Source organism: Pleurodeles waltl, chromosome 4_1 (genome assembly GCF_031143425.1).
Source record: "Pleurodeles waltl isolate 20211129_DDA chromosome 4_1, aPleWal1.hap1.20221129, whole genome shotgun sequence".
NCBI classification, from domain to species: domain Eukaryota; kingdom Metazoa; phylum Chordata; class Amphibia; order Caudata; family Salamandridae; genus Pleurodeles; species Pleurodeles waltl.
In genome coordinates this window covers 858,228,572-858,243,761 of record NC_090442.1, presented here as the reverse complement: position 1 = coordinate 858,243,761, position 15,190 = coordinate 858,228,572, and the positions used below count along the sequence as shown (strand labels likewise).

Below are 15,190 nucleotides of genomic sequence, written 5' to 3'. Positions count from 1 at the left end.
GTTCCCTTTGAATGGGGGATGGTCTCAGGTGCCTTGAGAGTAGTTGTGAGTCCAACCGTGCCTGTAGATTGTCTGCTTGGCAATTACCTGGAAGATTTCTCTTGAAAGGAGGTGGCACACAGGTCTCACTTGGAGATGTTGGGTCTGCCTGGGTGGGTGTGTGTGTGTCCACCCGATCAATGGCAGCCCGTCAGGGTGATTTGGAGACCCTGGAGCCTGGAAGAGTGGCCCAGGTGTCTGCCAGAAGGAGGAAGGGCAAGGGGTATTGGAAACCTGCTCCAGAAGTTCCCACGGTCTGGGAGGAGGCTGAAACTGAGGGGGGTGCCCCAGAGCCTACAGGGGAACAGGTGGCTGAACTGGGGGAGGTCCCAGAGCTGACTCAGTGGCAGCAGGAAGATGGACCCATCAGGGAAGCATTCTGTGAGTCACAGAAGACATGCCCTACTCCGGAGGGTTTGTCGCAGCAGGCTGCAGACCAGGCGTCTGGATCACACTTGAACTACTGGGAGTACGGTCTCCTATATAGTGACCCTAAGGTTGTTGAGCCTGGGTCAGCCAGTATGCTGGTGGTACCACAGTGCTACAGAGCCTTCCTACTGGGTCTGGCTCATGATGTGCCTTTAGCTGGACATCTGGGGCAGGACAAGACCTTTGAACGGTTTGTCACCTACTTTTACTGGCCCAAAATGCACAGGCACTCAGATGCATACTGTAGGTCTTGCCAAACTTGCCTGGCAAGTGGCAAAAGTAGGGGGGGTGTAAGGCTCCCCTCCAACCTTTTCCTATGGCCAGCACCCCCTTTGAAAGGGTTGGTATTGACATTGTGGGGCCTCTGGATCCCAAGACAGCCATGGGCAACAGGTTTATACTGGTCTTGGTGAACCATGCCACCCGGTACCCAGAAGCCATTCCTTTGAGGTCAATCACCTCCCCTGTGGAGGGACGTGCATTGATGGGGGGGGGGGGGTTATCTTGCATGGGGTTCCCCAAAGAGGTGATACCTGATAGGGGTACCAACTTCATTTCAACATAAATGAAGTCTGTATGGAAGGAGTGTGGGATGACATATAAGTTCACCACTCCTTATCACCCCCAAAGTAAAAGTCTGGTTGAGAGGTTCAACCGCACCTTGAAGGGCAGGAGCATGTGGGAGGTTTGTTGAGCTATAGAGCTGAGGAGAAGTTCTGTCCCTGCCTGTGACTGTGCTTTGTTGGGCTATCCTGTAGTTGCTGCTTTGGCCTGTAAAAGGGGACAAAGACTGGACTTTGTAGTATATTCCTGCTTGAGAAGAATCTCCAAGGGCTTGGACTGAACTTGCCCCCTGTTCTGAAGTCTCAGGGCCATTAAAGACTTCCTCTGCCAGCACTTGGACTCTCTGCTGAGACCCCTGCCCTGCCAAGGAGTGCCTAATCCAGATAAATAGGAATATGCTGTGAAGCAAGCTGAGACATGGGGTGGAGGGGAAACACAGGATAATGCTGTGAAGCAAGATGAGAAGAGGGATAGCTGAACTGTACAGCACAATTTAAGGATAACAAATAATGCGCTCCACTAAATGCCACAATGTAGGCAAGGGGAGGTACAATGTAAAGTAATTAAGGATAAATCCTGAAGAGGCGACAAATTACAGTACCTTAGCTTGGTAACTTCTCTCAGAGTGATTCCACGTATCGAAAGGGAGAGACAACCAACGCATATAAGAACATGTCAATGTCACCATGAGGATGTCGAGGTACACAGTCTGCTTGCGCAGACCAATCACCGCCAATGTTAAAGACAACACAAAGTGAAGTACAGGTCTTTATTTTGTGTCTCCTCTCTCACTTCTTTTCAGCTCCTTCATAGGATTCTCACAGATCATAATTCTCAGCATCAACATTCTAAGGCAGGCTGCATTCCTCAACTGAAGGAATACACCAACTGTGGTTAAAAGAAGGGGATGAGTAAGGGGAATGAACTAATATATATAAAAGTGAATAAAGAATTATATATGAATTATAATAAAAAGGATAATAACTGCACATTATATCAAGTACCTTGCAAATATGGGGGTATTGGCACATTTTACCATTTTATATTACACAAGAGTTGCATTTTCTGTGGGTGTTGTAGTTATACGACATAAATGCGTTTTTCTTCAAGATGACGCGTCACTCATTGTATCACACATAAGACATGAAAATTTCACACATTTGCAAATTGAACATTTGGCAACTACGTACACGTACTCAACATGCCTTTCTGTAGTAGCATACAGGTGCAGCAGTGTAAAGATAGAGAGGGGTATTTTTCTCCCAGAAACAGCGTGATCATTTTTAGTGAACAGACAGCCTGGCTCTAAAATGTCTGCCGCACAGGACGGAATACCCGCTGTAACATCATCATCCTGGATGTAGTGCGTAATTAACGAGAAACGGTATAAAAAAATGTGGGCCATATGGGGGCGGGCGGAGTGCGTAGAGGACACCATTGGTGGCCATAGCCGCATAAAAAAAAAGCCTTCTAGAAGAAAACAAGTTCGACCTTTCCATAGGTAAGACACGCTTAACATGGCCGCCACAGTACGCAAGTACGCTAGCTAGACTTATTTGGATCGTGCTGAGTTGACTTGCTTCTGCAGGAGCTTAGTCTTTGCCGTTTCTAGAACGGGTAGTGCGAGCTGAGTAGGAAGAGCCATGCAACGGCCGGGATCCGTACAGCGGAAGATCCCCTGCTTATTCCTGACGGAGGTGAAGGATGAACCCTCGCACAAAAGGGAGAACCAGGTAAGGAGGCCCGTGGCTGTGCAACGCCAGCAGCTCCAGGCTGGGAATGTTTGAAAGTGAGTGATTTCCGCGACAGGGGGCGCTCTTGCCAAGCTCATGATAGCCCTGGGCTTTCTTTGGTCTTCCTGAAAAGAAACGTGTGGTCGGTCTACTTAGCTGTAGTAGTTGTTTTGAAGCTAATAAAGACAGCCTGGTGGTGCTAATATACTAGTTTGTGGGGAGGGATAGGAGCGCTTGCTTCATGCTTATATGGCATCTCAAGCACACAATCGTTTATCGTAGTATAACGGCCCTTTCACAAGAGAGCCCCAACTGCGCAGGTGTCTTTTGCAAGGTATTATTTATAGTTGTGAACGGTCACAACGAGTAGCGACTGACATGCACAGCCACACGACTTCACTTTCTTTTGTACGATTTTACATAGCCATCTCTTTTGTTTGCAGTTTAATTTCACGTGAACTGAACCACTTTATGTTGAGTCTACGCAGGACCTAACCTGGTTTCCCTGTTCCAAAGTCAGCAGCTCTGGTCTATGTTCCTCGCCAAACACTCGAGCTCCGACACCTGTTTGAGAAAGCAGAATGCATAACCCCCGCACTTAGCTTAATCCCATTACTACACATGCCACATAACCTTTTCTGAATACATTTCCACCAGCCGTGTGTTCGCATTGCTGTGGGAATAGTTGGCCGCAGTTTCATTGCATGCATGGTTTCTACCTTGCATCATTGACCTAATAAATCACAGTGTTCAGTTACAATTCAAGATGACAAGGTTATACAACATTATTACTGTGTCATAACAAGTTCTGAGTGGCATAAATTATTCTGGCATGATCATGAATCATAATTAGACCAGTCATAAACCAAATTTGACAGGTCATACATAAATCCTTTCAACAGGATCATAAAAACCTCTCTGTGTGACGGTCATAAATCATCAACAGTTGATATGTCCTGAATCATCTCTCCCATACATCAATCAAGTCCTTGTCATTTGCTTGACATAATTTTGACACCATTGTCATCGAGGCTATCCTCCATGCTGCTTTTGGGGTCAAAGTTTTTTGTTCTTTCATTCGTGAGGGGGGTAGCCTCTTACTGCTGTTGGGCTCAACTCGCTGCCTTGTCTGTCCATTTTGTGCCTTGCCAACCGCTTACTCCCCCGTCGGCCTACTTGCCCTGCTTCCTTTCCATCCAACGTACACCCCTTTTACCGCTCACTTGCTCTCTCAGCCCTCCGACAATGCTGCTGTTCTGGTGTGGGTCTCAACATTTCTTGCTCACTGCCCCTACCGCACAAATGTACCTTCTGCAGGGGCAGCACGGTACTCTTAACGCCCGTGCCGCAGCTGAGGGTGCGTTGGTGTCCCCAGCGGCTGTTATAGCGCCAGCTCCAGATGTCCTCTTAGGGGATGGCCTCCGCCAAAGTTTGTTTACTGCAAGGAACTTCCAAAATATTTCAAGATTCAGCAGAAAGATACATGTTGCAAAGAAATGTCAGCCAGTTTTCTCTGTTAGCATGTACTGCACCTCCTTCATGTGTAACCATCATCAACCTGTGATATGCATAGACCAGATTCAGGTGGGATACTCCTGGTTTTTGAAGCCTAAAATAGTTTTATTTTTGGATGTTTCCCACCTGAAATTGCCTTTCCTTCAATAAGTCAATGTGGGTAATATATTTTCCTCATTTTTTTTTTTTTTTCTTTGAAATCACCCACTTTTTTTCAAGTGTTGGCATGTTATGATTTGATCCCAATATATGCATGTCAAACACTGATACACCTTAATCACCTATTTTGATATTCTGATATTCACCTACATGCAGTGTTCCCCCCCCCCCCCCCTTCCCTTCCTCCCAACACACACACGCTTTGATAGATGGCTTGGTACATAAAATCAAATGTGCTTGTATAGCGCATAGCTACCAAAACCGGGCCTCCCAGCAATAAATGCAAAACAACCCTTTACAGACTTACCGCTGCTTCCTCATTCTGCCATTAAAAAAGATGTGTTTTTAGCATTTTTCTAAAACTGGCTTCTGATGCTTGCTTTCTAAGGAACACCTGCAGGGAATTCCAGAGCCTGTCAGTAAGAAAAACAAAAGAGCAACCTACACTCCTTGATCCTTGGTACCACAAGACATCCTTGGTTGCTAGACCTTAAGGTTCTTCCTGAAAAATCGGGCTCGAATAACAACCAAATGATTGAGGGGCCTTTCGCTTAAATGCCAAAGCTGCTCTGGCTGTCTGATATTTTGGAATTCTGTAGAGCGTTCTTGCAGCAGCATATTGTATCACCTGGAGCCTCTTAATCGCATATTTTGATCTTCACAAGTATAGGGCATTTCCATAAACAAGACAGGAGCTTATAAAACTCTGTACCACTATTCTTCTTGTGGCAAAATGTAGCATCTACAAGAATTTTCTTAAAGATCTTAACATGCCAATGCATACCTGTAGGAAGCTGTCTCTGTATATACTATCTCAGAGTGAGAGATAGTGTGCACAGAGTCCAGGGGTTCCCCAAGAGGCTTGACAGAGACAATAATAGATAATACTAATGCTCTATTTGTGGTAGTGTGGTCGAGCAGTTAGGCTTTGTAGGAGGCTGGACTGGCTTGTAGTGAGTACCAAGGGGTACTTGCACCTTGCACCAGGCCCAGTTATCCCTTATTAGTGTATAGGGTGTCTAGCAGCTTAGGCTGATAGATAATGGTAGCTTAGCAAAGCAGCTCAGGCTGAACTAGGAGACGTGTGAAGCTACTACAGTACCACTTAGTGTCATATGCACAATATCATAAGAAAACACAATACACAGTTATACTAAAAATAAAGGTACTTTATTTTTATGACAATATGCCAAAGTATCTTAGAGTGTACCCTCAGTGAGAGGATAGGAAATATACACAAGATATATATACACAATAGCAAAAATATGCAGTATAGTCTTAGAAAACAGTGCAAACAATGTATAATTACAATAGGATGCAATGGGGAAACATAGGGATAGGGGCAACACAAACCATATACTCCAAAAGTGGAATGTGAACCACGAATGGACCCCAAACCTATGTGACCTTGTAGAGGGTCGCTGGGACTATTAGAAAATAGTGAGAGTTAGAAAAATAACCCTCCCCAAGACCCTGAAAAGTGAGTGCAAAGTGCACCAAAGTTCCCCTGAGGACAAAATAGTCGTGTTAGAGGGAGAATGCAAGGAAAACACAAATCAGCAATGCAACAACGATGGATTCCTGTCTGAGGGTACCTGTGGAACAAGGGGACCAAGTCCAAAAGTCACAAGCAGCTCGGAGATGGGCAGATACCCAAGAAATGCCAGCGGTTGGTGCAAAGAAGCTCTTACTAGGCTGAAGAACTGTGAATACTGCAGGAACGACAAGGGCTAGAGACTTCCCCTTTGGAGGATGGATCCCCCACGCCTTGGAAAGTCGTGCAGAAGTGTTTTCCCGCCGGATGGACGCCAACAAGCCTTGCTACACGCAAATCGTGCGTTTGGCGTTTTTGGACGCTGCTGGGGCCCAGGAGGGACCAGGAGGTCGCAAATTGGACCTGCAGAGAGAGGGGACGTCGAGCAAGACAAAGAGCCCTCACTAAAGCAGGTAGCACCCGGAGAAGTGCCAGAAACAGGCACTACGAGGATGCGTGAAACGGTGCTCGCCGAAGTTGCACAAAGGAGTCCCACGTCGCCGGAGACCAACTTAGAAAGTCGTGCAATGCAGGTTAGAGTGCCGTGGACCCAGGCTTGGCTGTGCACGAAGGATTTCCGCCGGAAGTGCACAGGGGCCGGAGTAGCTTGCAAAGTCGCGGTTCCCAGCAATGCAGCCCAGAGAGGTGAGGCAAGGACTTACCTCCACCAAACTTGGGCTGAAGAGTCACTGGACTGTGGGGGTCACTTGGACGGTGTCGCTGGATTCGAGGGACCTCGCTCGTCGTGCTGAGAGGAGACCCAAGGGACCGGAAATGCAGCTTTTTGGTGCCTGCGGTTGCAGGGGGAAGATTCCGTCGACCCACGGGAGATTTCTTCGGAGCTTCTGGTGCAGAGAGGAGGCAGACTACCCCTACAGCATGCACAAGCAGGAAAACAGTCGAGAAGGCGGCAGGATCAGCGTTACAGAGTTGCAGTAGTCGTCTTTGCTACTATGTTGCAGGTTTGCAGGCTTCCAGCGCGGTCAGCGGTCGATTCCTTATCAGAAGGTGAAGAGGGAGATGCAGAGGAACTCGGCTGAGCTCATGCATTCGTTATCTAAAGTTTCCCCAGAGACAGAGACCCTAAATAGCCAGAAAAGAGGGTTTGGCTACCTAGGAGAGAGGAAAGGCTACTAACACCTGAAGGAGCCTATCACAAGGAGTCTCTGACGTCACCTGGTGGCACTGGCCACTCAGAGCAGTCCAGTGTGCCAGCAGCACCTCTGTTTCCAAGATGGCAGAGGTCTGGAGCACACTGGAGGAGCTCTGGACACCTCCCAGGGGAGGTGCAGGTCAGGGGAGTGGTCACTCCCCTTTCCTTTGTCCAGTTTCGCGCCAGAGCAGGGGCTAAGGGGTCCCTGAACCGGTGTAGACTGGCTTATGCAGAATTGGGCACCTCTGTGCCCAACAAAGCATTTCCAGAGGCTGGGGGAGGCTACTCCTCCCCTGCCTTCACACCATTTTCCAAAGGGAGAGGGTGTCACACCCTCTCTCAGAGGAAGTTCTTTGTTCTGCCATCCTGGGCCAGGCCTGGCTGGACCCCAGGAGGGCAGCTGCCTGTCTGAGGGGTTGGCAGCAGCAGCAGCTGCAGAGAAACCCCAGGAAGGGCAGTCTGGCAGTACCAGGGTCTGTGCTACAGACCACTGGGATCATGGAATTGTCCCAACAATGCCAGGATGGCATAGAGGGGGCAATTCCATGATCATAGACATGTTACATGGCCATATTCGGAGTTACCATGGTGAAGCTACATATAGGTAGTGACCTATATGTAGTGCACGCGTGTAATGGTGTCCCCGCACTCACAAAGTTCAGTGAATTGGCTCTGAACAATGTGGGGGCACCTTGGCTAGTGCCAGGGTGCCCTCACACTAAGTAACTTTGCACCTAACCTTTACCAGGTAAAGGTTAGACATATAGGTGACTTATAAGTTACTTAAGTGCAGTGTAAAATGGCTGTGAAATAACGTGGACGTTATTTCACTCAGGCTGCAGTGGCAGGCCTGTGTAAGAATTGTCAGAGCTCCCTATGGGTGGCAAAAGAAATGCTGCAGCCCATAGGGATCTCCTGGAACCCCAATACCCTGGGTACCTCAGTACCATATACTAGGGGATTATAAGGGTGTTCCAGTAAGCCAATGTAAATTGGTAAAAATGGTCACTAGCCTGTCAGTGACAATTTGGAAAGAAATGAGAGAGCATAACCACTGAGGTTCTGATTAGCAGAGCCTCAGTGAGACAGTTAGTCACTACACAGGTAACACATACAGGCACACTTATGAGCACTGGGGCCCTGGGTTACCAGGGTCCCAGTGACACATACAACTAAAACAACATATATACAGTGAAAAATGGGGGTAACATGCCAGGCAAGATGGTACTTTCCTACACAACCCCCCCCCAAACGAAGGACAATAAGACTAGCCATTACCTGATGAGTCTTCATTGTCTAAGTGGAAATATCTGGAGAGTCCATCTGCATTGGAGTGGCTACTCCCAGGTCTATGTTCCACTGTATAGTCCATTCCCTGTAGGGATATGGACCACCTCAACAATTTAGGATTTTCACCTTTCATTTGTTTTAGCCAAAGTAGAGGTTTGTGGTCTGTCTGAACAATGAAGTGAGTGCCAAACAGGTATGGCCTCAACTTCTTCAGAGCCCAGACCACAGCAAAGGCCTCCCTCTCAATGGCAGACCAACGCTTTTCTCTAGGGGTCAACCTTCTACTAATAAAAGCAACAGGTTGATCCTGGCCCTCAGAATTAAGTTGTGATAGGACTGCCCCTACTCCTAATTCAGATGCATCAGTTTGGACATAGAATTTTTTAGAGTAACAAGGGCTTTTCAGGACAGGTGCAGAGCACATGGCCTGCTTCAGCTCCTCAAAAGCTTTCTGACAGTTTGCTGTCCATAATACCTTTTTAGGCATTTTCTTGGATGTGAGGTCATTAAGAGGGGCTGCAATGGAGCCATAGTTCTTAATGAACCTCCTGTAATACCCAGTGAGGCCTAGGAAGGCTCTCACCTGAGTCTGAGTGGTAGGGGGAATCCAATCAATAATAGTTTGGATTTTCCCCTGAAGTGGTGCAATCTGTTCCCCACCAACAAGGTGTCCCAGATAAACCACTTTACCCTGCCCTATCTGGCACTTTGAAGCCTTGATAGTGAGGCCTGCCTTTTGCAGGGCCTCCAAAACTTTCCAAAGGTGGACCAGGTGATCATCCCAGCTGGAGCTAAAGACAGCTATATCATCCAAATATGCTGCACTGAAAGCTTCCAGCCCTTGCAGGACTGTGTTCACCAACCTCTGAAAAGTGGCAGGTGCATTTTTCAAACCAAAAGGCATTACAGTAAACTGGTAATGTCCTCCAATGGTAGAAAATGCAGTCTTAGGTTTAGCATCTTCTGACATTTTGATCTGCCAATACCCTGCAGTCAAATCAAAAGTGCTTAGATACTTGGCAGATGCCAGTGTATCTATTAGCTCATCTGCCCTGGGTATAGGGTGAGCATCTGTTTTGGTTACCAAGTTGAGACCTCTATAGTCTACACAAAACCTCATTTCCTTCTTTCCATCTTTAGAATTGGGTTTTGGTACCAGTACCACAGGAGAAGCCCATGGACTGTCAGAGTGCTCAACCACTCCTAGTTCCAACATCTTCTGAACTTCTTGCTTTATGCAGTCCCTGACATGGTCAGGCTGCCTATAGATCTTACTTTTGACAGGTAAACTGTCTCCAGTATCTATAGTGTGCTCACACCAAGAAGTGGTGCCTGGCACAATGGAGAAGAGTTCTGAAAATTGTCCTAGGAGATTTATGCAATTATCTTTCTGCTCAGCAGTAAGACAATCAGCCAAAACTACCCCTTCCACAAGAGCATCTTGTTCTGTGGAAGAGAAGAGATCAGGTAGAGGATCACTGTCTTCTTCCTGTCCCTCATCTGTTGCCATGAGCAGGGTGAGATCAGCCCTGTCATAGTAGGGTTTCAGGCGGTTGACATGGAGCACCCTAAGGGGACTCCTGGCAGTGCCTAAGTCAACCAAGTAGGTGACTTCACCCTTCTTTTCAACAATTGTGTGTGGACCACTCCATTTATCTTGGAGTGCTCTTGGGGCCACAGGCTCCAAGACCCACACTTTCTGCCCTGGTTGGTACTGAACCAAAACAGCCTTCTGATCATGCCATTGCTTCTGGAGCTCTTGGCTGGCCTGAAGGTTTTTACTGGCCTTTTTCATGTACTCAGCCATCCTTGATCTGAGGCCAAGTACATAGTCCACAATATCCTGCTTAGGAGCTTTTAAAGGTTGTTCCCAACCCTCCTTTACAAGTGTGAGTGGACCCCTAACAGGGTGTCCAAAAAGAAGTTCAAAGGGGCTGAAGCCCACTCCTTTCTGGGGTACCTCCCTGTAGGCAAAAAGGAGGCATGGTAGAAGGATATCCCATCTCCTGCGGAGTTTTTCAGGGAGTCCCATAATCATGCCTTTGAGAGTTTTATTAAATCTCTCCACCAGTCCATTTGTTTGTGGATGATAGGGTGTTGTGAACTTGTAAGTTACACCACACTCCTTCCACATGGCCTTTAAGTATGCAGACATGAAATTGCTTCCTCTGTCTGATACTACTTCCTTTGGGAAGCCCACCCTGGAAAATATTCCCAGGAGGGCCTTTGCCACTGCAGGAGCTGTAGTGGTCCTTAAAGGAATAGCTTCAGGATATCTTGTGGCATGGTCCACTACCACCAAGATAAACCTATTGCCTGAAGCAGTAGGAGGGTCCAGGGGGCCAACTATGTCAACCCCTACCCTTTCAAAGGGAACCCCAACCACAGGCAGTGGGATAAGGGGTGCCTTTGGAGTGCCACCTGTCTTGCCACTGGCTTGACAGGTTTCACAGGACTTACAAAAATCTTTTGTGTCCTCAGACATCCTAGGCCAATGAAACAGTGGTACCAATCTGTCCCAAGTTTTCATTTGACCCAGGTGCCCAGCTAAGGGAATGTCATGTGCCAGTGTTAGGAGGAACTTTCTGTACTCCTGAGGAATCACTAATCTCCTGGCAGCTCCAGGTTTAGGATCCCTTTGCTCAGTGTACAAGAGGTTGTCCTCCCAGTAAACTCTGTGTGAGTCACTGACATCCCCATTAGCCTGTTTGACAGCTTGCTGTCTGAGACCCTCTAATGTGGGACAGGTTTGCTGTGCCACACTCAGCTCCTCTCTGGCAGGCCCCCCTTCACCCAAAAGCTCAGCAGTGTCTGCTTCCAGCTCCTCTGGTGTAGGTTCTGCACAGGGAGGGAATTCTTCTTCCTCAGAAGTAGAATCCACTGTAGAGGGAGGGATAGTAGGAAGTGGTTTGCTTCTACTAGCCCTAGCTTTAGGGAGCACTTGGTCCATTGTTCCAGGATCCAAGCTTCCCTGTCCTTTTTGCTTTTTGGCCTGAGCCCTTGTCAAAGCAAAAATATGCCCTGGGATGCCCAGCATTGCTGCATGGGCCTCCAACTCCACATCTGACCAAGCTGATGTCTCCAAATCGTTCCCTAATAGACAGTCTACAGGTAAATCTGAAGCTACCACAACTTTCTTTGGACCAGATACCCCCCCCCAGTTGAGATTTACAACAGCCATGGGGTGGCTTTGTGTTATGTTGTGAGCATCGGTTACTTGGTACTGGTGTCCAAGTATGTGTTGTTCAGGGTGCACCAGTTTCTCAATCACCATTGTGACACTGGCACCTGTGTCCCTGTAGGCCTGGACCTCAACACCATTTATTAGGGTTAGTTGCTTGTACTTCTCCAAGTTATGGGGGCAAGCAACCAAAGTGGCTAAGTCAATAGCCCCTTCAGAGACTAAAGTAGCCTCTGTGGTCTCCCTAATCAGACCAACCCCAACTAAATTACCAAAAGTGAGCCCAGCTACTCCCTTGGATTGGCTATTAGTAGGTTTGCTCCCACCACCACTGCTATTAGTAGGGACACTAGGTGTAGCAGTAGGGGTTGTAGTGGTAGGAGCTGTGGTGCCTTTCTTTGGACAACTGGGATCTGTTGTCCAATGGCCTTTTATCTTACATAAATAGCACCATGATTTCCTTTCCTTGTTCTGATTAGAGGAAGGTTTGGGCCCACCACCCCCACCAGAGTGTTTTTGTGGGCCTGATGAAGACTCATTTTTAGATTTGTCCCCACCCTTGTCAGAAGACTTACCATCCTTCTTTTTGTTGCCATCTTTGTCACCCCCTGTATGAACTTTTCTGTTCACTCTTGTTCTGACCCATTTGTCTGCCTTCTTTCCCAATTCTTGGGGAGAGGTCAGATCAGAGTCCACCAAGTACTGGTGCAACAAATCAGACACACAATTATTAAGAATATGCTCTCTCAGGATTAAGTTATACAGGCTGTCATAATCAGTAACTTTACTGCCATGTAACCACCCCTCCAAGGCCTTCACTGCCTGGTCAATGAAATCAACCCAGTCTTGTGAAGACTCCTTTTTGGTATCTCTGAACTTGATCCTGTACTGTTCAGTGGTTAAGCCATAACCATCCAGGAGTGCATTCTTAAGAACTTGGAAATTGTTAGCATCATTTTCTTTTACAGTAAGGAGCCTATCCCTACCTTTTCCAGTAAATGATAGCCATAGGATAGCAGCCCACTGCCTTTGAGGGACATCCTGTACAGCACAGGCCCTCTCAAGTGCAGCAAACCACTTGTTAATGTCATCCCCCTCCTTGTAAGGGGGAACTATCTTATGCAGATTCCTGGAATCATGCTCTTTTGCAGGATGACTATGGGGAATACTGCTGCTGCCACCATGGGTATCTAAACCCATCTTCTGTCTTTCCCTCTCTATTTCTAAAGACTGTCTATCCAAATCCAGCTGTTGCTTCTTGAGCTTCAGTCTGGTTTGCTCCACTCTCAATCTATTGAGCTCCCTTTCTAACAATCTGTCATCGGGGTGGGTGGGAGGGACATTTCTAGATACAGAGGTATGATGGGAATGAACAGAAGGAGACCTGTCCCTTACAGAGGGCACCCTAACAGCTTGGCTACCAGTATAATGTGAGAGCACATCATCAGTATGATGTGATTCAACCTCTGTACCAACTATGCTAGACTGTCTAGTAATGGGCAGGCTGAGAAGTTTCTTTCCTGAACCTTTTCCTGGGGGAGTCCCTGGATCAGATTGAGAACCATTAGCTACTTTTTCTACAGATTGGGCACTTATGGCCTTATCTTGTACTCTAAGCATATTAATTAACAGTTCTAAAGAAGGATTCTTCCCTACACTCAAACCTCTCTCTATGCAGAGACTCCTTGCTCCTTTCCAGCTAAGGTGATCATATGCAAGTTTGGACAGTTCAATTTTTTGGCCTGTGCCAGACATTTTTTAGAGAGAGTAAAAGTGATAGACAAAGAGAAAAAAGTTTTCAGAACTTTTTGGAAAGACAGAAAAAACTTTTTAAACTTTTAAGAACTTTTTGAAAGTTTAGAAGTACTTTTCAGCACTTAGAAAAGAGTGAAAAGAGGAAATGCAAAACTTTTTGGCTATGTGTATATACACTGACCTTGTTTTGTATATTTTTCTCTTATGAAAAGTACAATGACAAGAGTGGTAAGTAGTCTCAAAGCACTTATCCCACCACTGCACAACCAATGTAGGAGGCTGGACTGGCTTGTAGTGAGTACCAAGGGGTACTTGCACCTTGCACCAGGCCCAGTTATCCCTTATTAGTGTATAGGGTGTCTAGCAGCTTAGGCTGATAGATAATGGTAGCTTAGCAAAGCAGCTCAGGCTGAACTAGGAGACGTGTGAAGCTACTACAGTACCACTTAGTGTCATATGCACAATATCATAAGAAAACACAATACACAGTTATACTAAAAATAAAGGTACTTTATTTTTATGACAATATGCCAAAGTATCTTAGAGTGTACCCTCAGTGAGAGGATAGGAAATATACACAAGATATATATACACAATAGCAAAAATATGCAGTATAGTCTTAGAAAACAGTGCAAACAATGTATAATTACAATAGGATGCAATGGGGAAACATAGGGATAGGGGCAACACAAACCATATACTCCAAAAGTGGAATGTGAACCACGAATGGACCCCAAACCTATGTGACCTTGTAGAGGGTCGCTGGGACTATTAGAAAATAGTGAGAGTTAGAAAAATAACCCTCCCCAAGACCCTGAAAAGTGAGTGCAAAGTGCACCAAAGTTCCCCTGAGGACAAAATAGTCGTGTTAGAGGGAGAATGCAAGGAAAACACAAATCAGCAATGCAACAACGATGGATTCCTGTCTGAGGGTACCTGTGGAACAAGGGGACCAAGTCCAAAAGTCACAAGCAGCTCGGAGATGGGCAGATACCCAAGAAATGCCAGCGGTTGGTGCAAAGAAGCTCTTACTAGGCTGAAGAACTGTGAATACTGCAGGAACGACAAGGGCTAGAGACTTCCCCTTTGGAGGATGGATCCCCCACGCCTTGGAAAGTCGTGCAGAAGTGTTTTCCCGCCGGATGGACGCCAACAAGCCTTGCTACACGCAAATCGTGCGTTTGGCGTTTTTGGACGCTGCTGGGGCCCAGGAGGGACCAGGAGGTCGCAAATTGGACCTGCAGAGAGAGGGGACGTCGAGCAAGACAAAGAGCCCTCACTAAAGCAGGTAGCACCCGGAGAAGTGCCAGAAACAGGCACTACGAGGATGCGTGAAACGGTGCTCGCCGAAGTTGCACAAAGGAGTCCCACGTCGCCGGAGACCAACTTAGAAAGTCGTGCAATGCAGGTTAGAGTGCCGTGGACCCAGGCTTGGCTGTGCACGAAGGATTTCCGCCGGAAGTGCACAGGGGCCGGAGTAGCTTGCAAAGTCGCGGTTCCCAGCAATGCAGCCCAGAGAGGTGAGGCAAGGACTTACCTCCACCAAACTTGGGCTGAAGAGTCACTGGACTGTGGGGGTCACTTGGACGGTGTCGCTGGATTCGAGGGACCTCGCTCGTCGTGCTGAGAGGAGACCCAAGGGACCGGAAATGCAGCTTTTTGGTGCCTGCGGTTGCAGGGGGAAGATTCCGTCGACCCACGGGAGATTTCTTCGGAGCTTCTGGTGCAGAGAGGAGGCAGACTACCCCTACAGCATGCACAAGCAGGAAAACAGTCGAGAAGGCGGCAGGATCAGCGTTACAGAGTTGCAGTAGTCGTCTTTGCTACTATGTTGCAGG

General features: G+C 47.3%; 1 protein-coding gene across 2 annotated transcripts in view; it reads left to right on the top strand.

Annotated features, from left to right (window-relative positions):
• The first annotated feature begins 2,510 nt into the window (after positions 1–2,510).
• The window catches only part of RLIG1 (RNA 5'-phosphate and 3'-OH ligase 1), a 204,438-nt gene continuing 191,758 nt past the window's right edge, over positions 2,511–15,190 (top strand). The window contains exon 1 of one of the 2 annotated variants that reach the window (XM_069229619.1): positions 2,511–2,765. In XM_069229619.1, coding sequence (XP_069085720.1) covers positions 2,676–2,765 — 90 coding nt within the window. In that variant the 5' untranslated portion in view covers positions 2,511–2,675. The remainder of the gene's footprint in view (positions 2,766–15,190) is intronic. The other variant, XM_069229620.1, reaches the window with a different exon arrangement.